The 23659-nt window shown below is 42.0% G+C and overlaps 1 protein-coding gene across 1 annotated transcript in view; it reads right to left on the bottom strand.

Moving 5' to 3' along the window:
* TMEM150C (transmembrane protein 150C) overlaps positions 1 to 23659 on the bottom strand; it is a 77393-nt gene that overhangs the window by 13083 nt on the left and 40651 nt on the right. The window contains exons 2-6 of the mRNA XM_032239781.1: positions 9524 to 9613; positions 8341 to 8394; positions 8181 to 8213; positions 8013 to 8080; positions 493 to 620 (exon numbers count right to left, since the gene is read on the bottom strand). Of these exons, the coding sequence (XP_032095672.1) occupies positions 493 to 620; positions 8013 to 8080; positions 8181 to 8213; positions 8341 to 8394; positions 9524 to 9603 (363 nt within the window). The 5' untranslated portion in view covers positions 9604 to 9613. The remainder of the gene's footprint in view (positions 1 to 492; positions 621 to 8012; positions 8081 to 8180; positions 8214 to 8340; positions 8395 to 9523; positions 9614 to 23659) is intronic.

Below are 23659 nucleotides of genomic sequence, written 5' to 3'. Positions count from 1 at the left end.
ATTCAGATTGGCATCCACAATGCTACAACGAACTGATTTTCCCTTTCTTTCTCCAGTTCTCCTTGCTGTAACAGGAATGCCCCTTACTCAGTAGCAGGCGGACACGGCCATGAGTCAAGACACCCTGCTTCATGGGGAAACCTTGTTTGTCGTTCCCACCACTGATTCAGACCACATAACCCTTCCTTTCTTCCCCAGAGTGTCAGCAGCAACTCCTATGGCTACACGCTTCTCCTAAAAAGTACAAAGTTTGTGTTCTTCATCTACTTCAACGAGTTTCTGGCAGCCAGTGGCTGGGAAGGAGATGTTCAGCTTTATGTTGAAGCAGCTGAATGCCTCTGAGGTGTCATGGAAAAGAGCCCTAATTTCCAAAGAAAGGTTTGTGCCAAATGATATGGGCCATATGGTGATTATACCTCAATAGCTTTGATAATGTCACAAGTGAAGATCTTACCAGTGTCAGAGGGAGATGAAAAAGGCCAAATCAAGTACCTGAAAATTACCAAGTAAGGTCATTCCAAAGGAAGCCAGACACAGCGCCACCAATCCACTAATATTCAGCCACGGGTTTAAAACTTTCGGTTTCAGTTGTATGAAGCGCAGAACAGCTACCACAAGGGCTAGGAATAAAGCAAAGTCTTAAATGAAAGAAATTAAATCACACACCTAGACTGTGAGGCAGAATATATATATATATTTTTTCTGCACTATTTTCTTAGATAAGAGGCAGAATTCTAAAGCCACAATGTGCAAAATCAAACTTTTCACCACAGTACATTTTACATCTCTGGAATGATCCACAATTTTTCAAAGAAACTTTCCATACAATGCTTATGATTATTTAGATGTTTTGTTATACCCAATCTGGGGACAGCGGAGAGGCAGAGAGGACTCGAGGCAGCAGGGCTGTATGTTATTTGGGCGAGACAAGGATGATAGCCCTGTGAATAGTGTTGTTCTCAGAGTTTTCAAAAACAAGGTCAGCACAGCACAGACTGGCTTAGGAGAGCACTGAAGAGGTCTGGCACACAGCAAATAAGATGGGATAAAGACAGACCGACTCAGTCTTCCTTTAGCTTAGAACAGTGTGGAAAATAATGACAGGGCAGGAAAATAATGGGAAGAAGACAAGGTTACATCTAGACAGAACTGCTGGTGCCAGCACCATCAACCATGCCTGGGCAGAGGAAGAAAGATAATGGAAAGTGTACAAGTTCCTTTATTACTGGTTTTACGCTCATCTTCCCTTTGATTCTACTTGGAGATGTTCACTGTCAAACAACAAAGATAGTTAATCCAAATTGGAGCAGTTACAATATTCACACTTATGAAATCTGTATTTTAACATAGCAGATTGGGGGATTTGGTATGTACTAAAAATCATACCCAGTATATCAAGAAAACTCAATTCCTGAAAATAATGTTAATTCCTCATTTTAAAAGTCCACTCTATCTTTTGAAGCAAATGGGTATCTGAGAATCTGAAGAGAGAATAAGGGAAGTTACTAAGATTTCAAATCTGACTTCTAATAGTAACCTTGGGATAGTCCATACTCAGGCCCTAATCTAAGGATGACCTTTCATTAATTGCCTAGGGCAGAGATATTTTCATAGTTATACAAAGAGTTGGGAGAGCTTAGTCTACACATGATGAAAAAGCACTTGCAATTAATATAAATAATATCAACATGTAAGGAAATGAACTTACTGCTAAGATAATTTATTTTGACATTAAGATTCAGTAGGAAAGACAATTAGAAATTCAAGAATTACCCTATTTATTCAGCAATTAAGTTGGTAATTATTTGCTAGAGGTTTTACTTTGATTATAGGCCATTATTAGTAGCCATTAATAAAGAAAATCTATCCATAAATTTGCACTTCCCAAGTATGTTGAATTTCATAGTGTCATGCTACGGCTTTAAGCTCAATAAGTTGACTTTTAGTTCTAAGTACTTCTGATCAAAGAGTGGTATAAAACTTGATTAATATTTGGATTTTGGAAGCAAAACAGAGATAAATCATGATTTATGAAATCTCAAATTGTTCATCCCTGACATATCTTTTAGTATATGCTTCAGCTAGTACCCACTATTGATTGGAAAATTAATACATTATACCTGAGTTGACAATAGTTTCTCCAACTATTGGTTTGAGGGACCTAGGTAGGAGTTATATCCAAAGTCTTTACCAATGACAACTACTATCCGAGAGGATGAAAAATAAGCACAATGTCTTATTAATTTTAGGATAGGAATAGGAGGAAGAAGTGAGGGAGAGGAGTAATTCAACACACGGCACCCCAACACAAAGTGATCATCAGCTAAAGAAGCCATTAGGCCAGGCCCAGTGGCTCACGCCTGTAATACCAGCTCTTTGGGAGGCCAAGGAGGGTGGATCACGAAGTCAGGAGTTCGAGACCAGCCTGGCCAACATAGCAAAACCCTGTCTCTACTAAAAATACAAAAAATTAACTGGGTTTGGTGGCGGGTGCCTGTAATCCCAGCTATTCGGGAGGCTGAGGCAGAATTGCTTATCCCTGGGAGGCGGAGGTTGTAATGAGTTGAGCTGACAGTGCTCTCAAAAAACAAAACAGCCGGGCGCAGTGGCTCAAGCCTGTAATCCCAGCACTTTGGGAGGCCGAGGCGGGTGGATCACGAGGTCAAGAGATTGAGACCATCCTGGTCAACAAGGTGAAGCCCCGTCTCTACTAAAACTACAAAAAATTAGCTGGGCATGCTGGTGCGTGCCTGTAATCCCAGCTACTCAGGAGGCTGAGGCAGGAGAATTGCCTGAACCCAGGAGGCAGAGGTTGCGGTGAGCCGAGATCGCGCCATTGCACTCCAGCCTGGGTAACATGAGTGAAACTCCGTCTCAAAAAACAAAACAAAACAAAACAAAACAAAGAGGCCATTAGATTAAGCCTAGAAAGTTCAACATAGGCACCATAGTATATCCTTCTAATGAATTGTGTATAGCTGTCAGGACATAATTACAACACACTAAGACAGCTCATTAAATTTATTTATTTATTTATTTATTTATTTCGACGCAGTCTCACTTTGTGGCCAGGCTGGAGTACAATGGTGCAATCTCGGCTCACTGCAACCTCTGCCTCCCTCGTTCAAGCAATTCTCCTGTCTCAGCCTCCCAAGTAGCTGGGACTACAGGCCCATGCCACCACGCCCAGTTAAGTTTTATATTTTTAGTAGAGACGGGGTTTCACCATATTGGTCAGGCTGGTCTTGAACTCCTGACCTCAGGCGATTTGCCTGCCTTGGCTCCCCAAAGTGCCGGAATTACAGGCATGAGCTACCGCATCCAGCTAATTTTTTTTTTTTTTTGAGATGGAGTCTCACTCTGTCACCAGGCTGGAGTGCAGTGGTGCAGTGCAATCTCGGCTCACTGCAACCTCTATCTCCTGAGTTCAAGAGATTCTCCTGTCTCAGCCTCCTGAGTAGCTGGGACTACAGGCGCACGCCACCACACCCAGCTAATTTTCTTTTTAAATATATTTCGTAGCAACGGGGTTTCACCATGTTGGATAGGATGGTCTCCGTCTCCTGACCTCATGATCTGCCCTCCTTGGCCTCCCAAAGTGCTGGGATTGCAGGCATGAGCCACCATGCTAATTTTTAAAAAATGACCACTGAAAAGTATGACTCTGAGAACTCTCTGCTGGTCATTTTGTGGGATAGGATGGTGCTGGAACTTGGCCTAAGCCCCAGACCCAGTTCCTGAAATGGCTCATGTTGACCCATCCAGTCAAACAGTTTGTTCCTTTATGCCCAGGAGAACAGAGCTGATGGCCATCTCTTCATTATCTATTTCTCTCCAGTAAACACAGGACATGCAACATCTCCTGGTCCCTGCTTTGCTAACTGTCCTATTTGTAATATGAATGATAAGTCATCTTATCATGAACAAATGATAAAATTAAGCAGGAAACAGAAACCTATTAACCCAACACTCCTAACTTCTAGAATTGCATTCTAAACACCACACTTGGCCCTTTTTTACCTCTTAACTCCATTATTAATCAGATCAGGAGAGGCAAACTTTCCTTTTAAAATAGATTCTAGCTGAATTTTTAGAATGATAGATCTAATAAAGATTCTGCCCCATAACAGTTTTATTAACACTTCGGTATGAATGGAGGCAAGTTTGGAGTGTTATGAAGTCCATTTTTAACCAAGTAGTGATTTAATTCTACCTTCTTGAAAAAGACTTACGGGCTATTTCAAAGCCATCTTTATATATGCTGACCAACTTTTACCACATTCACGTTCTGATCAATAGGTTTTTTTTTGTTTCATTAAAATTTTTACATTTCACCAACAGTTTCAGAAAAAATTTTTTTTGAGATGGAGTTTTGCTCTTGTTGTCCAGGCAGGAGTGCAATCGTGTGATCTTGGCTCACTGCAACCTCCGCCTCCTGGGTTCAAACAATTCTCCTGCCTCAGTCTCCCTAGTAGCTGGGAGTACAGGCATGCACCACCACGCTTGGCTAATTTTGTATTTTTAGTAGACACAGGGTTTCTCCATGTTGGTCAGGCTGGTCTTGAACTCCCGACCTCAGGTGATCCACCTGCCTCAGCCTCACAGAATGCTGGGATTACAGCTGTGAGCTACACCACTCAGCCCAGAAAAGATTTTAAAAACTCATCCTTCTGTTGTTTTTGGTATTTAGAACAGTCCTTTGCTATACAGGTGTCCCCTACTTAATTTCCCTGTCTATTTTTAAAAGCACACAAATATAATAATGGCTGATTTTTCTAGTTACATTTTAAATTCTGAGTCTGACTGGGTTTTTAAAGTTCAAAACTCAAAATAACATCTCTTCCTTGCAGTTCTAAACTGGTGCCTGGCCAAATCCTTTTTGGTTTTGTTTAGTTTTACTCTTGATGCATCAATAATTCCTATTTATGACTGTGGTAGAACACAACAGTCAATGTGTTTTGCTGAAGGAGGGAGAGTGGCTGCTATTAGGTGACTGAAGTCATTCAGCTCTTAGCTTTAGTCTAACAACCTCCCCAGGGCAAGAAATTATATTCCGTTGAAGAAATTTGTCTTAGGTCTTTTTCTCTCCCACCCCGTGGAAAGAAATGCAGTTTCAAGACGAACAGCATAACTAATTCTGTAAAGAAAATAACGGAGCATTCAATCTTTGGTTAGTCTGTCAAAAAAGAAAAAATATCTTTGATAATTTTAATACATGCTACACTGACTCATTTTTATATTGTAAATTATAACCCAGCTGCTGAAAAGCAGTGACTTACAGGCAGTGTGGGTTATTTCTTAAGGTCAGTTATGTAGTCTAAAGCAATACTCTGAAATCTAACAGGGGCCAGCCTGGAAAGATGAAGGCATCCACAGTTTAGAGGAGAAATCATTAGTAAACTGATTCTTTTTCACTCTCAGAGTTGATAAATGAATAATTGTTGGTTTGCTCCCATTGAATACTAATCTTAATCAATTTTATGTCTACCAGATGGCACTAAAAATGATGAAAGATAATACAGAATAAACACTGGATGTTGTAATACCTTACAGCAAGAGCTAGCAAAAGCTTAATTGCTTCTTGGTGGAGCAAGAAGGACTAGAGAATAAGAAGATGACAAATGTCATCTGGAAGAGGAGATCTTGCTTTCATTGCTTTGTTTTTGGAAATGTTTTTGTAGTCGATCATAAGCCTTATAACTGGATAAACTTGTGAGCTATACAAACTGGGTTTTTGAAAATTATTCACTTAAAGACTACTGGGAAATATCAATTTGTCTTAAGCATATAAAGGAAACAACATGTGGCTTCCGATGTGCTCACTGGTTTGTTTAAAGCCCAGTGGGAGGACAGACAGCTGGTGACAGCTTTTTTATATTCCAGGCTTGAGTATCACAATTAAATGAGGTAGTATTTGCAAAGCACTTAGCATTGTTCCTGGAATAGAAATGATGACTATTAATTATCATTTTTGCCCCCTGTGGGATGATCATACAAATGGGTGCCAGCCTGCAGCCCTACGTGCTATGATGGCAGAGGGGCCAGGAAAGGTCCCTGCCCTGCCATTCAAGATTCACTCTTAGGGCTTTGTGCTCTGTTAAATGCAAATGTTCCTTAGCAGCTATTTATGTCTTGGGATGAATAAGTTTATCAGGTCTTTTCAGAAGAACAGGGTCAAGAGTAGAAAAAAGGAGAGTGTATAAAGCTCCTGGCAGCTCTGAGGCTGAAAGCAGTGATAACCAAACCTGACTGCCCAGGACTGGCCCTGGTGCCCACAGGTGCACAAGATGCTGCAGGTGCCATCCTTCTAGATACTTGTGAATATCTAGGATGTGAAAGTCCTGACTGCCAGGGGCATAAAGAGGAGAGCTTTTTATAAAGATTTGGCAACCCCAGCATCAGGATATATTTGACTTTCTCCTTAGTGGTAGTGTAGCAGTCCATGCCTTCCAGACACTTTCTGCCTTGGCAAATCGGATATGCTTTGGGGAAGCCTGGGGAGCACTTTGATGGAAAGATGGTTAGCTCCAGGGAAGAATCTTGCTAACTGCACAGAAGCTCCCTAGTGTACTTCTTTTTGAAACTTACAGGTTCAAGAGAGGCCTGATGGGCCTAATGGGAAACATTCTCCATGTTTCTCATGTTCTGGGCTTTCTGAACCAACTAAGTTTCTACCTGTGTTGCATGTTGGACCAAACATCTCCCTTAATTTTCCACTGATTTCCAAAGGTCTTCCCCACCACCTCCTTTTTTTTTTTTTGAGTCTTGCTCTGTCGTTAGGCTGGAGTGCAGTGGCATGATCTTGGCTCACTGCAATCTCTGCCTCCTGGGTTCAAGTGATTCTCCTGCCTCAGCCTCTTGAGTAGCTGGGACCACAGGTATGTGCCACCACACCCCACTAATTTTTGTATTTTGACAGGGTTTCACCATGTTAGCCAGGATGATCTTGATTTCTTGACCTCATGATCCACCTGCCTCAGGCTCCCAAAGTGCTGGGATTACAGGTGTGAGCCACTGCACCCTGCCGTCTTCCCTTTCTTACAGCAAACATTAAAAAATAATAGATTAAGAGTAAGTAGGAATTTTGGGTGGTGGAGGTGAAATAACAGGTCACCTCTTTGGGGGACAGGTCCCACAAAGGTTGAATATTCCCTCAGTAACAATACTACCTCTGACTTGGAGTGGAAGTCTCACCATCAAAAGAACCACTTCTAGAACACCATTGTGGGAAGGGTGAGCTGTCTCTGGTCCTTCCTAACAGCATGCTGACAGTGACAGCTAGTTGACTCTTGGAGAGGCACTGGGAAAGCCTGGCCTTGAGGAGATGGTATACAAGTAGATTTGAAAAAGGATAGAGTGCACGGGTGGTTCCCACCATCTCTGGAGGACTACACAGGGTCATGGACGCACTCACAGAGGGGAAAGAATATTACATGAGGGTCTTGGACCCTGAGAAACAGTGAAGAACGGGGGATAGATATATGAGTATCAAAGGTTTCTTCTTTTTAAGCCTCCTTCTCCATTTGCCAGCTTACTACATCTATAGGCACGGGAGAGAGTGTAATCCTAATGCTAATGTTGACCTTCAGGTTTAAAGACGGTATCTACACACATCAACAAATATCACAGAGCCCATGCATTTTTTCGTCTTTGCTAGTGAGGGAATAAAGAAGGCATTCTTTTCAAAACAAACGTATTACACAATATTACATTCTCAAAGAGGACTTTAGAACATGAAATATTTTATGCAGCAAAAGAAATCAAGGCAAGAATGTCTGAAATGATAAAGACAGTAAAGGGAAGAGAAAGTGTAAGGACAGCAGGGTGAATGTAAATGGATGTATGAGAGAAAAAGATCTTTAAAACAAAGAGCTGACTTCAGCATATTGACATGATATGATGATACTAAATAATCAACTGAGTCTCCCATTGTTTTGATATGAGTCTGGGAGAATTTAAAATACACAAGAAATGTACCAAAGCATATAAAGCATTCTTTATGCTCTTCTTACCTAGGAAGGCTGCCATGTTCATAACTTGACTAAACACACAGCTTGCAGGAGGAGTATCACCTGCAATGCTTGAAAAACACGAAATGTTTTATAGTTATTATATCAAAATATATAATCCTCCCAACTTTTCCTGTGGTCCCACAAGATGGAAGAGAATTGCTGGGTTACCTTATATATGGTGCACGCTTCACACTAGGTTTCCTGGATAACCAAAAAATACAGAGGCTCAGGTTAAAGCACTGTCATTTGTGCGGTCTAACCTTCCCAGTGGGAAAGTTTTTGCTAAATCTATTGATGAACAATGAATTACCAAACAGGTAAACTTTACCTTTCAGCTGAATTTAATGGTAAAATTTTGTCATCTTCCACAGCAATGAAGTATCTATCAAAAAAGAATAATTTTATAAAACAAAGAAATTGCAAAAAAGAATCATTTCCCAGTTTTATTAAACTGCACAAATCATATTCATTTTTTTCTGAGAAATGATCTTTTACAATTCTTTACCCATAGATCATCTAGTTCTTTGAAGCTCAAATGTCATTATTAGTAATATTTCCTTAATTTCAAAACATCCCCCAAATTAATGACAATGCTTATAAACTGGAATCTAGAAAACAAGGAAATAGACCTTACAACTTTGAGCAAACTAAAATTAGGATTCAGTTTCCAACTTCTCAGGAATATGTGTCTGAACTTTCATAATAAACTTTGAGGAACTAAAATAATTTTCTTAAAGAGACTATTACCTAAAATAAGCAGGAACATTTTGTGGTAACCCAGGACTTCCAATGTAATGATATTCATTTTATAAATATATCAGACCCAGTAATGAGTAACTGGACTATGAACTGGACTGCAAATGGAATCCACGGCATGATAGTGTCAAATTTGAAAATCTTGCCAATAATTAATTCATATAACCAGTTTACAAAATGTTCAATACAACAAGAACACATGGACATAAAATAAACTAGTATTCTTCACTACCTCCTTTGCGTAATTATTACTCACTTTTGTTACTTAACTTTGGTTAATAGAAAATGGGAAAAGAAATGAGGACTTTATCAAGGTTGAATTAGTAAAATATATTATTTTAAAGTATTTATAAATATAATCATATAGATATGCCATCTACTATTGTTTGGGGCGGGGACAGAGTCTTGCTCTGTTGCCCAGTCTGGAGTGCAGTGATGTGATCTCAGCTCACTGCAACCTCTGCCTCCAGAGTTGAAGTGATTCTCGTGCCTCAGCCTCCCAAGTAGCTGGGATTATAAGCATGCACCACTATGCCCGGCTAATTTTTGTATTTTTAGTAGAGACAGGGTTCCACTATGTTGGCCAAGCTGGTCTCAAACTCCTGACCTCAAGTGATCTGCTGCCTCAGCCTCCCAAAATGCTGGGATTACAGGTGTGAGCCACCATGCCTGGCCACCAAATGTGACTATTAAGAGTTACATTTTTATCTACATTGCACCTGAGTCCTTAAATAATTAAATAAGAGAATACTCACACTATCCACAATCCAGCTGAAGTAAACAAAGTAAATACAAGAGGTAGGAACAACCACACGCTGCATTTCTTCCCATCCATGCCTGTGCCACTGAAATAAAATAAACACATATTAGTAATTAAGGTAAAATATTTATTTCACTCCATCAAGATAGAAAGTTTAGTCTAAACTAACTGAAAAAAAGTATATTTTATGAAACCATGATTGAAATTGGAATAATTATTGTCACCTACTCATGTGTGAAATCCCTGAAACAGTTAACGTGGATGATTGTTATCTAGCTTAAATGTTCCAGAGTTTTAGTTGAGAACTAATGGGAAATTTATTTAAAATTTTTTTTTGTAGAGATGGGATCTAGCTATGTTGCCCAAACTGGTCTTAAACTCCTGGCCTCAATTGATCCTCCTGCCTTGGCCTTCCAAAGTGTTGAGATTACAGGCATGAGCCACAGTGCCTGGCCAGAAAATTTTTCATAAAAAAACATTTATCCTTGTGTAAGCATTGATATATTTAAGAAAAGACAGAAGAGTTTGGGTTAGGTTAGGACTTTTGCTATGAGAGCTAAGTACAAAGGTATACTTCAACCTGCTTTTAGTACTAATATTAACATTTATGTATTTTTGGATCTGACATGTACATAAATCTATAAACTGGCAGACAAAAGTGTTAAAAACAAATGGCTACTAAATAAATTAATAATTATCAGGAGGAAATGACAAATACTTTGCAAATCTGAACTTTTCTCATGACATGATACTGAGCAGCTATCTCAGGAGACTAAAGATGAATGCTCTGTGAAACAACGCATTGTGTATAACTTTAAATTAGTGCTAATAAATATACTGAAAGGCTGAGCGCAGTGGCTCATGCCTATAATCCCAGCACTTCAGGAGGCTAAGCGGGGACAGATCACAAGGTCAGGAGTTCGAGACTAGCCTGGCCAATATGGTGAAACCCTGTCTCTGCTAAAAAATAAAAAAAATGAGCTGGGCATGGCGGCACACACCTGTAGTTCCCTACTCAGGAGGCTGAGGCAGGACACTTGCTAGAACCCAAGAGGCAGAGGTTGAAATGAGCCAAGATCATGCCACTGCACTCCAGCATGAGCGGCAGAGCAAGACTCTGTCTCAAAAATAAATAAATACACTGAAAAAAAATACATATGTCTGGTGTTTTGGATGTTACTTTTTTTTTTTTTTTTTGAGACGGAGTTTCACTCTTGTTACCCAGGCTGGAGTGCAATGGCGCGATCTCGGCTCACCGCAACCTCCGCCTCCTGGGTTCAGGCAATTCTCCTGCCCCAGCCTCCTGAGTAGCTGGGATTACAGGCACGCACCACTATGCCCAGCTAATGTTTTGTATTTTTGGTAGAGACGGGGTTTCACCATGTTGACCAGGATGGTCTCGATCTCTTGACCTCATGATCCACCCGCGTCGGCCTCCCGAAGTGCTGGGATTACAGGCTTGAGCCACCGCGCCCGGCCGGATGTCACATTTTTAAAGTGAAAAATATATTTTTAAAAATCCCCACATACACAATGAAGTGAAAATCAGAAGCTCTGGAAGTATCTATGAAAAATTATCAGTATTAAAGATAAAGAAATAACTATCACTTTATGTCTTAACTGCCAGACAAAATCTATCTGAGACACTGGATGCCAACATAATCCTTATGGCAAAAACAAACCTGTTCTAAGAAAATTAAGTGCCCTAGTAACCGCCACTGGGGACCTGACAATCAGAAGAATAATGTCATTAAATGGCACCTCTAGGGAGATATCAATGCTCTTTATTTTGGGTTTTACAATTAACTGCAGCAAGTTTGTTTACTGGGTTTGAACCAGTACTGCCCCATTAGTGAATACCTCCAAGACATCTGCTTTCATATGCTGGGACTCTCTGGACCCTCCAAGTGTTGAGACGAGAGAGAACATGATGCTCTCTTCAGGCTGGCGAACCAATCCCTTCTGCAATGTCTCAGGAGGTCTTAGTTCCCAGGACTGGTGTACCTGATTACGTAGATCTTTCAGACTAGGAGACAGACACAGGGCCTAATAAAATGTCTTTGAACAGTTGTGCCTTAGTCTGAACACATATCTGGGCAGTGGTGTTAAATAAATTACAGAATCTGGGAGTTGAAAGACATTAGAGCCACTTTCAATAATTTAATCCAACCTAACTCAACACAATCCAACTCAAAATTATGGGCACCCTACGCGTGCCAGGTACTATACCAGGTGGCGGAAATGCTGAGGCAAGGTCTGATGAATACAACTATTTATACGTAACATTCTACGCAACACATAAAGGCTACTCTATGGCTGGGCACAGTGGCTCACACCTGTAATCCCAGCACTTTGGGAGGCTGAGGTGGGTGGATCACGAGGTCAGGCGTTCGACAGGATTGGCCAATATGGTGAAACGCAGTCTCTACTAAAGACACAAAAAATTAGCCAGGCGTGGTGGCACATGTCTATAATCCCAGCTTCTCGGGAGGCTGAGGCAGGAGAATCGCTTGAACCCGGGAGGTGGAGGTTGCAGTGAGCCGAGATCGTGCCATTGCACTCCAGCCTGGGTGACAGGGCGAGACTTTGTCTCAAAAAAAAAAAAAAAAAAAAGCTACTGTATAAACTAAGTGGTCCATGGCTTTCTAGTTTATATAATATGGAAGAACAGTGAACATTTTAAGCATACACAATATTGTTAGTCAGTCTCCATTTATTTATGTCCAGAAAGTTGTGGGCTCATAATAAAGCTATCCATTATGGTGACAAAAATAATTCCATAAGTAGCCAAATGTAGAGGGAGCACAGTAAATAGGAGTGATGGTTGAGTATGCAAACCAATTATTCTAGATCTGCCACTGAAATAGTGTCCTCTAATAGGATGAGTACAGCCAAGATGGTTAGCAGATCTGGTTCCCAACCTCGGCTTTCCCAATAACTGACTCATGAGGTCTGGGTTGTTCCTTAAACCAGTAATACCATTTTCTTACGGTGTTACAGAATCTAGGAGCTGAAATATTTTTCAATTCCTAGATTGTGAAATTCAACAAAGTGAAGACTACTGAATGCAAAGAAAGGGAGAAGGATGTCAAGGACAGAGGCTTCACAGAGTGGCAGTACCTTCGAGGTTAAGCCAAGTCTGGTATTTTACATCTTTGCAAAAACAGAATGATCCAATATACTCAGAATTATCAGCCCCAGAGAAAATGTTAACTGTCTTTACAATAGATTGGTGAATACATCAGAATGACAACTTATTAATGTACAATGAGAGGCACAACTGTCAAATGGACAAATATTTATTCTGGCTCCCCTTTTAGGAACATCCATGTGGGAAATCGAAATTGTCAAGCAGGGAGGTAGAGTGAAGAGAGTTAACAAGATAATTCTAAGACCATGGCATCAAGCTAAAAATAGCTTTATATACTAATTTCCTAGCCCAAGGTACTGGGATGTCCCCTTCAGCCACTGATCCTCATTTGTCTGCTCTTGTCAGCTTATATTGTTACCAAACAATTTGCAATAGAGAAACAACTCTCATGTGCTCTCTGTTCCAGGTACTGGGGGAGGATTCCTGGCGGTGCCTGGAGATGAATGTTTAATTTGGTTTAGTTTCACAAGCCAGATACTTGGCTGAAAGTACCTTTTTGCAAAGGATAAACAAACAGATCTATTTAATTAACTCCCTGTTTTTTGAGACAGGATCTCGCTTTGTCACCCAGGCTGGATGGGGTGCAATGACGCGATCACAGCTCACTGCTGCTTCAACTTCCTGGGCTCAAGCAATCCTCCCACCTCAGCCCCCTAAGTAGCTGGGACTACAGCTGCACGCCACCACACCTGGCTAATTTTTTGTAGAGACAAGGTTTCACTATGTTACCCAAGCTAGCCTGGAAGTCCTGAGCTCAAGTGATCTGCCCACGTAAGCCACTGCCTGTGGCCAAAGTAACTGTTAACTTTGCCTTACTGTTGCCTGAGAATTAAAGTTACAAGTAGGAGATGGATTTGTTTCTTGCATCCTTCCAGACACCATGAAAATAAACTGGCCCATTGCTGCTAGTCACATTAGAAAGTGTCACCCAAAACTTACTTACATTTCCTAGCAAGAATAAGTTCCACTCTTTCCCTGAGCTAAATCAACAAGATTCCTCCCAGCTAGAAAAGTACAGTTTCTCCTTGCCTCTTTAAAGAAGGAGGGGGAGAAGAAAGGAATACTCCACACTCCTAAAATAGTTTTATCTTTGCTCTTTTCTTTTTTTTAAAGCGATCCATCTCACTATGTTGTCCAGGCTGAATTCAAACTCTTGGGTTCAAGAGATCCTCCCACTTCAGCCTCCCTAGTAGCTGGGACTACAGGCATGCACCACCACACCTGGCTTGTTGTATCTTTACATTCTAAATTGTATTTCTTTTTTTTGAGATGGAGTCTCATTCTGTTGCCCAGGCTGGAATGCAGGGGTGTGGTCTCGGCTCACTGCAAACTCTGCCTCCTGCGTTTAAGTGATTCTTCCACCTCAGCCTCCCAAGTAGCTGGGATTACAGTCACCCCCCACCACACCCAGCTAATTTTTGTATTTTTAGTAGAGATGGGGTTTCACCATGTTGGCCAGGCTGGTCTCAAACTCCCGACCTCAGGTGATCAGCCTGCCTTGGCCTCCCAAAGTGCTGGGATTATAGGCGTGAGCCACCGCGCCCAGCCTCTACTTCTTTGTTATTCTACATAATATTTATTCTATTGATATTAATCTTCCAATAATACTTCACAGTAAAAAAATTAAAGATAATTCTTCCCATGTCCTAAATGTTTAATTATATCTAGGACAACGTCACCTCATGAGCTTCTAACGAATGGAGGAAATGAGCCAGAATTTGCATAAACCTTCTTGAAAGGGTTCTGGCATTTAGATTTGCTTTGGAAGACTCTCCTTCGAATGGTATCATTTATCCAAATGATTTGCAAAGCTGTTATCCAGATGGTCAAATCTTTCTAGAGAGCCAATACTTCAAACTCTCTGTATATTTCTGTCGCATGTTCTTTTCTTCCAATAAATGTCACTCCCTGAGTCTGAGTTATCTTCACTCTCTTTTACTCAATCTGTGGTGTGAGTGAGACTGCACAGTGGGGCTCGTCAACACTGTTTTGACGATTTTGATGAAAATCCCCATCTTCTACCGCTCCCTTTGTGACCTGGCATCCCTATAGTTTTCTTTCTTCCTCTGAGAGAAAATGACCTATAGCTCGAGGTCTGCAGAGGCCCTCACTGTTGACATTTTTATTGCTCTGGAAGTCTTAAACCTGCAGATATCCAAGAGAACACCTGGTCATTTGAAAATGTACAATTTTTGTGGAAGTGAACAGAATGTTACTATAAGCCCATGTTAGTTTATTATCTAAGACTTTAACTCCTTTAATTGGCTACAAAAGGGGGTCTTTATACAGTCAAAGTTACAGCAGGGAGGGGTGGCTCACACTTGAAATCCCAGCACTTTGAGAGGCTCAGGCGGGCAGAACATCTGAGGTCAGGAGTTCGAGACCAGCCTGGCCAACATGGTGAAACCTGTCTCCAGTAAAAATACAAAAATTAGCTGGGTGTGGTGGTGTGCACCTGTAGTCCCAGCTACTTGGGAGGCTAAGGCAGGAGAATTGCTTGAGCCCGGGAGGCAGAGGTTGCAGTAAGCCGAGATCACTCCACTTCACTCCAGCCTGGATGACAGAGCAAGATTCTTTCTCAAAAAATAAATAAATAAACAAACAAACAAACAAATAAATAAATAAAGTCAAAGTCACATGATTATTCATACGTCTATCATCAAATTCAAAACAGATAGTTTATACAGTGTTAGCTACTGAAGCTAGGAGTGAAAGAATGTAGCATACCACTACCCATGCTAATCCTTGAAGACAAACTTTCTATTCCGTCAAGCCACAAATGGAAACGGAAGCTACAAATGGAAAAGTAAAGCCCAATCTTCATTTACAGCTTAAAAACTTTATTAGTGAGAACCACTTAAAACAATGACTGTGAAGTGTCATGAACGTTCATATTTTCAAGGACTGGAAAGGACTTGCTTATTATAAATAGGAGGACTTTGTCCTGCCCGGGGCAATGGAGAGAGGCAGCATAGTTCACAGATTGTGGAGCCGGGCGACCAGGGCCTGGAATCTCAGCTCTGCCTCTTATTAGTTGTGTGTCCTTGGTTAAGCCTTCTCTGTGCCTCGGTTTCCGTATCAGCAAAGTGGAAATAATAACGGTATCTACCTTAGAGGGTTTTTATGAGGATTGAAAATATGTTTAAATCACTCAGAACAGTGCCTGGCATACAGCCAGCATTTCAATAAATGTTAACTGTATTACACTGAAAATGCTGTTGGGGGTCTTTGGTTATCTTTTTTGGTCTTGTAATTTATCAGGGAATGAGCCCCCTGCTACAGTAATTTTTCATTCTTCTGTCAGGGCCAGTTGGAAGGAAGCAGAAATGATAAAGGAGTCACCCCTCATGGCCACGACGGTCGCAGTGTCCATGAACCACCCTTGTTTGTTTTTAACCACCTGAAAATCTTACTTTTCTTTTGTGTCATGGGCAAGTGTGAAGGACTCATATTATCTTATCATTCACTTGTACAACATATACAAATCAGTAAGTGTAATCCATCACATAAACTAAACCAATGCAAAAACCACGATTATCTCAATAGATGCAGAAAAGGCCTTCAACAAAATTCAACACCCCCTCACGCTAAAAACTCTCAATAAATCAGGTATTGATGGACTGTATCTCAAAATAATAAGAGCTATTTGTGACAAACCCACATATATGGCTTGGAATACTATGGAGCCATAAAAAGGATGAGTTCATGTCCTTTGCAGGGACATAGATAAAGCTGGAAACCATTATTCTCAGTAAACTAACACAGGAACAAAAAACCAAAGAGAGCATGTTCTCACTCAAAAGTGGGAGTTGAACGATGAGAACACATGAACGCAGGGAAGGGAACGTCACACACCGGGGCCTGTCGGGGGTTTAGGGGCTACAGGAGGGATAGCATTAGGAGAAAACCTAATGGAGATGACAGGTTGATGGGTGCAGCAAACCACCATGGCATGTGTATACCTATGTAACAAACCTGCATGCTCTGCACATGTATCTCAGTACTTAAAGTATAATAATTTTTTAAAAAATGGAAAAAAGGTAACAAGTATTGGCAAGGATGTGGAGAAATTAGAACCCTTGTGCATTGTTGCTGGGAATATAAAATGGTACAGTTGTTGGAAAATGGTATGGGAGTTCCTCAAAAAGTTAAAAATAGAATGACCATATGATCCATAAATTCCACTTCTGTGTATTAACCATACAAATTGGACACAGGGACTTGAGCAGATATTTATATACCCATGTTCATAGCAGCATTATTCACAATAGCTGGAAACATTATTCACAAAAGGTAGAAACAAGTGCTTATCAACCGATGACTGGATTAATAAAATGTGGTCTAGACATCAATGGAATATTATTCAGCCTTAAAAAGGAAGGAAATTCTGATACATGCTAAATTATAGATTAACCTTGAAATCATTGTGCTAAGTGAAATAAGTAAGCCAGACACAAAGTAGTGAAATTCACAGAAGCAAAAGTGGAATGGTGGCTGCCAGGGGATGAGGGAAAAGTGGGAAAGAGAAGTTATTGTTTAATGGGAACAGAGTTTCGGTTTTGCCACTGAACCGCACACTTTAAAATGGTAAACTTTGGCCAGGCACGGTGGCTCATGACTGTAATCCCAGCACTTTGGGAGGTAAGGCGGGTGGATCATGAGGTCAGGAGATTGAGACCAGCTTGGCCAACATGGTGAAATCCTGTCTCTACTAAAAATACAAAAATTAGCTGGGCATGGTGGTACATGCCTGTAGTCCCAGCTACTCAGGAGGCTGAGGCAGGAGAATCGCTTGAACCCAGGAGGTAGAGCTTGCAGTGAGCCAAGATCACACCACTGCACTCCGGCCTGGTAACAGAGCAAAACTCTGTCTCAAAAAAATAAAAGGTAAATTTTATGTCATGAATTCTACCACAATAAAAAAAAAAAAGAAGATTAAAAAAGATAGTCATAAGGAAAATGTGTGACTAAAATCTGGTCTGTGCCAACAAAGTCTGTTGACCTTAAAAACAAACAAACAAACAACCTGTCACCTGACCTAAAAAGCAGACCACATTTCTGTTGAGCCCCTACCCAGACTGATTTGCAAAGAGAGATACAAAAGAAGAGGAAGAGTTTTTAGAAATTTGGTGTCTTGAAGGGTTGGAAAAGCCAATGACTTCTACACCTTAAACAGAAAGAGACTGGAGCTGAAAATAAGGGTTTTTGCCTTCCCTCCCAAGTCTGCTGTCTCAGAGGGCTCTGTACAGGGGCCACCACATTGTGAGGGGAAAATATGGAGAGCAGGGAAACAAAGAAACAAAGCAGGCGGGTATGGCCCAAGTCTTGGAAAGAAGGTTGGGAGAGAAGGCTGGCATGTGAACTGGCTGGAAGTTCTGAGTTCCTGAACTACATTAGCAAAGGGACCACAGCCAAGCCAACAAAAAGACTGCTGCACTCTCAGACCTCCAGATTTGCACCAGCAGGCAGTGGCCTGCAAAAGCTGAACAGCCACCAAGGGGGCATATTCCTAGCACCCACTTCAGATTTGGCCAAGGAGGAAACTGAACACAGAGAGGCCCCTTCCCCAAGAGCAAGGCCAAGGGATACCAAGAGCATGAGCAAGGGCTCTCCTGAAGAGCAGAGCCACAGTCTACTCAAGGAAGCTTCTCTTCTGCTGGGGCAGGGGGCCTTCCCATTGCCTGCCACAGGATCCTAGTTCTGCTACAAACCAGGTGCTGCTGTGTGCATTTTCTCCTTCTCTTTTTCCAGCGAGAGTTTTAATTTCCAGAGGGGGTTTTTCTGTTCCCTGTCCTACCGTGGTATATTGAGTGTGAGTATGAGTGCAGGAGGGGAGGTAACTTGCCTTTTAGTTCACAGGTTGCAAGACCATCAGGAACCATGTTGGAACATGATGGAAAGAATCATATGTTACCCAGAGACCACGGACTGTCAGGCAGTGCATTTACTGGATGGGGCTTTGGTTTGTCTCCCTTGGGATGAAGCAAGTGTGTTCTGTGTGTAGAAATTAGGGCGTTTACTGATTCTTGGTGTTCAGAGGCACTGGCTCCAGCAAAGACGGCCAGCTGTCTGTGAACGTCCATTATTCTCTCCTTCCACTGTGTCAGAAGAATAGCTAAGCACATGGCTGTCCATCTACACGACTCTCCCCATCTTCATCTGCACCGTGAAGTAGCCACGTGAATTATTTCTTGCCAGTGGATATAAGCCTGCCTCGCACATACTCATTTCCTGTGAACTGAGACATGATGACCAAAAGACAGGCGCTATGCTGCAGACGGCCTTGCTGTCATGAGCCCCTCCTCCCCTCACTGATATGAAATAGCCACCCTGGAATGTTATGTGAAAAACAAACTTCATTTTTAAGCCACATTATTGTTGCCTAATTGTTGTTAGACCAGCTGAACCTTTCACTCTAGCTAATAATACATTCAGATACTCTACTAATTGAAGCCCAAACACTTCGCCTGATGTCTCACCCTAGTCCCGATAAAAAGAACAAAGTCACTCTGTCCGTTAGCTACTTGAGAGGTACGTTGATTCCGAAGTGACACTAACTTAACAGAACCCTACTCTGGTGAATCCAGTGATACCCAAGAGTTCTAAGTGACTAGGTGGTTCCCCTCAGCACAGGAAGGAATTAAGGCCCGGGAATGGGTTCCTTACTTAGCAGTGGCCCATCTTTGACATATATAGTTTTTAGAAAGGTTTTATAAATATCCACACATACATTTTCCTTAAAGATTTCACTGTATTTTATAGCTCCTGAATCAAATGAATACTCAGCCCAGCACCCTGAGAAGTATAGGAATGGCCGGGTAACATGACTGATTTCATTTTACAAATGACAGTGAGGTGATTACTACCAACGAGGCTGACTCAGCAGTTCTAAAGGATCTCCTCTAGACCTTTAGCCATATGAAGTGATTTCATGTGCCTTCCTATCCCTAAGGCAAAACAAAAAACAAAAAAACCAAATCTGTACATAGCCTGACCACAAGCTAATTGAAAATGAGATCCTTGTGCCTGGAAGCCCCTGGTCTACAGCTTTGAAACAGCATCACAGCAACCCTCTTTCTGGCCCCTAGTCACAGCTCCAAGAGCCAAAATAAACAGTAAGCTTTCACAATGCTGGCTCTCCTTGCTAGGCTCTGACTTCAATACCTCAGGCCTGGTTCAGTGAAGAGAAATAACCAAACATGAAGCAAACCAGAGCACAACAAGAAATGCACCACCCAGATCCCCCGAGGACAGGCAGGCCCAGAAAATTCAAGAGATGGGGACCTGAGAAGCAGTTTCAGGTTGAATCTTATGTGGCTAATGGTAGAACACACAGACTGAGAAATGCTAGGCAAATGCATGTGACCGTCGAGCCCCAAACATTAAACCTGGATCTCCTCCTTAAACAGGCTGGCAGCTGCACAGGGGATGCATTATGCCAGGGTGACAGTCAAAATGATCATTCATCTATGCTCCATTCTAATGGGAAATCAGCACAGAAAAGGAACCATGAACACATATCCTGGATTCAGATTCTCTGGTTTCAAATCCAGGCTCTGCCATTTAGTAGCTGGGTGATGCTGTACAAATTGCTTAAACTTCCTTCAGCCTCAATTTTCTCATCTATAAAATGGGAAACATAATAAGGACTGTGGTGAGGATTAAAGGAGTTTAACACAAGACTGTTACAAGCACATGGCAAACATTCAATAATAGGAAGCTATTATTTTTATAAATGGTTCTCTCAATACCACTGATGCCCATCCCATTTGTAGTCCAGGAAAACAAGGTAAAACTGCACATTTATTCCAGCTGAAAGATGACTGCTTAGGAACTCAGGGAGAGACCTGACAGAGAATGTAGGGCATGCTTTTAATGTCCTCTTGGTGAAGCAAAAGAAACAAATTCTTCAAATCGTCTCTTAGAAATTACTTCATGCTGATGACTTCTTTGGAAGGACAAAACACACATGAAATATACCAGATCGTAGGTTGCTTGTTGGAGTTCAGACTGATGATGGGAAAGGTTGTACATCATCGTGCGACCTTCCCATGGTCAGAAGAACTAATCAGCAACTCAGAACCCAAACTCCCCAGAACACTTAGGGTCACTACATCACCAGAATGAAAAACAGCGAGACCAGGGACTTGTGAAGTGCAGTTAACTGCCTCATGCCTAGCCTGCCAAAGCCTGTTGGTGCTTCATACACCTCATGAAAGGTGACCCAATGCACTTTCTCACTTCATATAGTACCCTTACAAAAACCAACCTGGAACAGATCTTGTAAATGAGCAACCTTCTCTATCTTCCTCAAATCCTCTCTCATTTCCCACCAGTGATGCCATTTCATGTTTATTTTAAGCACTTATAAGGTTACAGGATATGTGTCCTCAGAAATAGGAGCAAAATCAGGACTATCACTGTGATGGCTAATTTTAGGTGTCAACTTGATTGGGCTAAAGACTGCCCATGTATCTGGTAAAACATTATTCCCGAGTGTGCTTGTCAGGATGTTTCTGGAAGAAATTAGCATTTGAATTGGGAGACTGAGTAAAGAAAACTCACCCTTACCAATGTGGGAAGGCATCAACCAATCCATTGAGGACCCTGATAGAACAAAAAGGCAGAGGAGGGATGAATTCTCTCTTTTCTTGTGCTGCAACACCCATCTTCTACTGCCCTTGGACAGCAGAACTCCAGTCTCAGCCTTGGGACTCCAGACACATACCTGCACCCCTCCCAGGCTCTGAGGCCTTCAGCCTCAGACTGAGGGTTACACTGTCAGCTCCCCTTGCTCTCAGGCCTTCAGACTTGGACTGGATTGTAACACCAGCTTTACAGGGTCTCCAGCTTGCAGATGGCACATCATGGGACTTCTGATCTTCATAATTGCCTAAGCCAATTCTCATGATAAATCTCTTCTTATATATCTCTATATATCCTATTGATTCTGTTTCTCTGGAAAACTCTGACTATACAGTCATCAGCAAAAGTGGCTCCATAGTTAACCCAGGAAATGAAGCATGTAAAGTAATAACATATTCTAACAACAACTTGCAAGGGTACTGCTAAGCGGACTGACATGTTTCCCAACTCTCCTTGCAAAGACTAGCAAACATCCTCAGAAAGTAGTGACCGGGCCGGGTGTGGTGGCTCATGCCTGTGATCGCAGCACTTTGGGAGGCCGAGGTGGGCTAATCACCTGAGGTCAGGAGTTCAAGACCACCCTGGCCAACATGGTAAAACCCCATCTCTACTAAAACTACAAAAATTAGCCAGGCATAGTGGTGGGCACTTGTAATCCCAGCTACTTGGGAGACTGAGACAGGAGAATCGCTTGAGCCTGAGAGGCAGAGGTTGCAGTGAGCCAAGATCATGCCACTGCACTCCAGCCTGGGTGACAGAGCGAGACTCCATCTCAAAAAAGAAAAAAAAGTAGTAACCGGTATGAGCTGCTCCATGCCCTGGCCCCTGGCCACCATGCCCCTCAGCAGCTCTCCAAAGGCTCCAGTGTTGCTCACCAGACCAGGATACACTGGGCTTTGGTCCTGGGTTACCTCTACAGGGCAGTCCTCTTCCAGCTGTCCCTTTACAGCTTGTATGCCAGCTCCCTTCTTCAGCCGCCTCTACTTCTCTGAAGCGGATCATACGTTGATACCATTTTCCTCTCCTAGGTGGGAGGATGGGGCAGGATGGGGGTGGGGCAGGATGGAGGTGGGGGGAATCATCCCCTGAGACATACAAGGGGTTTTTCCTTTGGTTCCCTTTACCATTCCTAGACTAGCAGGCTCCTCCCCACTGGGATTTGGCTGCCTAGTTTCTAGACAATGGGCACTGCTGTACCTTTCAAAACTTGCCACCTGCTTGCCCCACTTCCTAGCAATGGAACCTGACTAATTCACCTTTAAAGCAGCTCCACAGTACTTGGTAGAGCATAAAAAATGGATTGAGAGAATATTCTTCTTTTAGAAATAGCCCATCAGTTATTAGATAACTTGTTCTCTTCCTTCGATAACTATTTATAGCATATTATTTGGATTCTCAAATCAGTTATACTCCCCCAATATCTTGAATTGTTCCTTGCCTGGAGTGAATTCAGGGCAGATTCATTGACTGAAGCAGTTGAACCATTAGCATTCTCAGCGTGTCTCAACAGTGCCGTAAGGGGGAGAAAGCTGCTTGGATTTGGAGGACGAGTGTTAGTCTTCTGGAAACAACCTGACAGTAAAGAACAGCAATCTGCCAAACCTGCTTGATAGAAATATCCTCACTTCTTTTGTTGTAAATCTATATTTGTCGTGTCACCTTTTGGCCTATGATATGGTTTTCTGAAAAGAGTTACTCACCAGAAAGGATTTTCCTAAGCAAACGGCTACTGTTGCTTTATCCCCATGGTGAATGCAGTAGTACCCCCTTATCCACAAGGGACACACAAATTCCATGACCCTCAGGAGATGCCTGAAATCTCCAATAGTAACAAACTCTCTATATACAATATTTTTTCTTTCTTTCTTTCCTTTTTTTTTGAGACGGGGTCTTACTCTGTTGCTGAGGCTGGAGTGCAATGGTGTGATCTCAGCTCACTGCAACCTCCACCTCCCGGGTTAAAGTGATTCTCCTGCCTCAGCCTCCCCAGGTAGCTGGAATTACAGGCACTTGCCACAATGCCCAGCTAATTTTTGTATTTTGAGTAGAGATGGGGTTTCACCATATTGGCCAGGCTGGTCTCAAACTTCTGACCTCAAGTGATCCACCCGCCTTGGCTTCCCAAAGTGCTGGGATTACAGGTGTGGGCCACTGCACTCAGCCACGATGTTTTTTCTACACATACATGCACATGATAAAGTTTAATTTATAAATTAGTCACAGTAAGAGAGTGACAATAATAAAATAGAACAATTATAATAATATGCTGTAATAAAAGCTCAGCTAGTGCTCGACTTATGACCATGGTCGGGACCGCGGACCGGTCGTAACATG

This window comes from Sapajus apella, unplaced genomic scaffold (assembly GCF_009761245.1).
Source record: "Sapajus apella isolate SASKATOON/1434 unplaced genomic scaffold, GSC_monkey_1.0 scaffold45, whole genome shotgun sequence".
NCBI classification, from domain to species: Eukaryota; Metazoa; Chordata; class Mammalia; order Primates; family Cebidae; genus Sapajus; species Sapajus apella.
The sequence above is the reverse complement of the archived record's forward strand: the minus strand, read 5'-3'. Positions and strand labels throughout refer to the sequence as shown.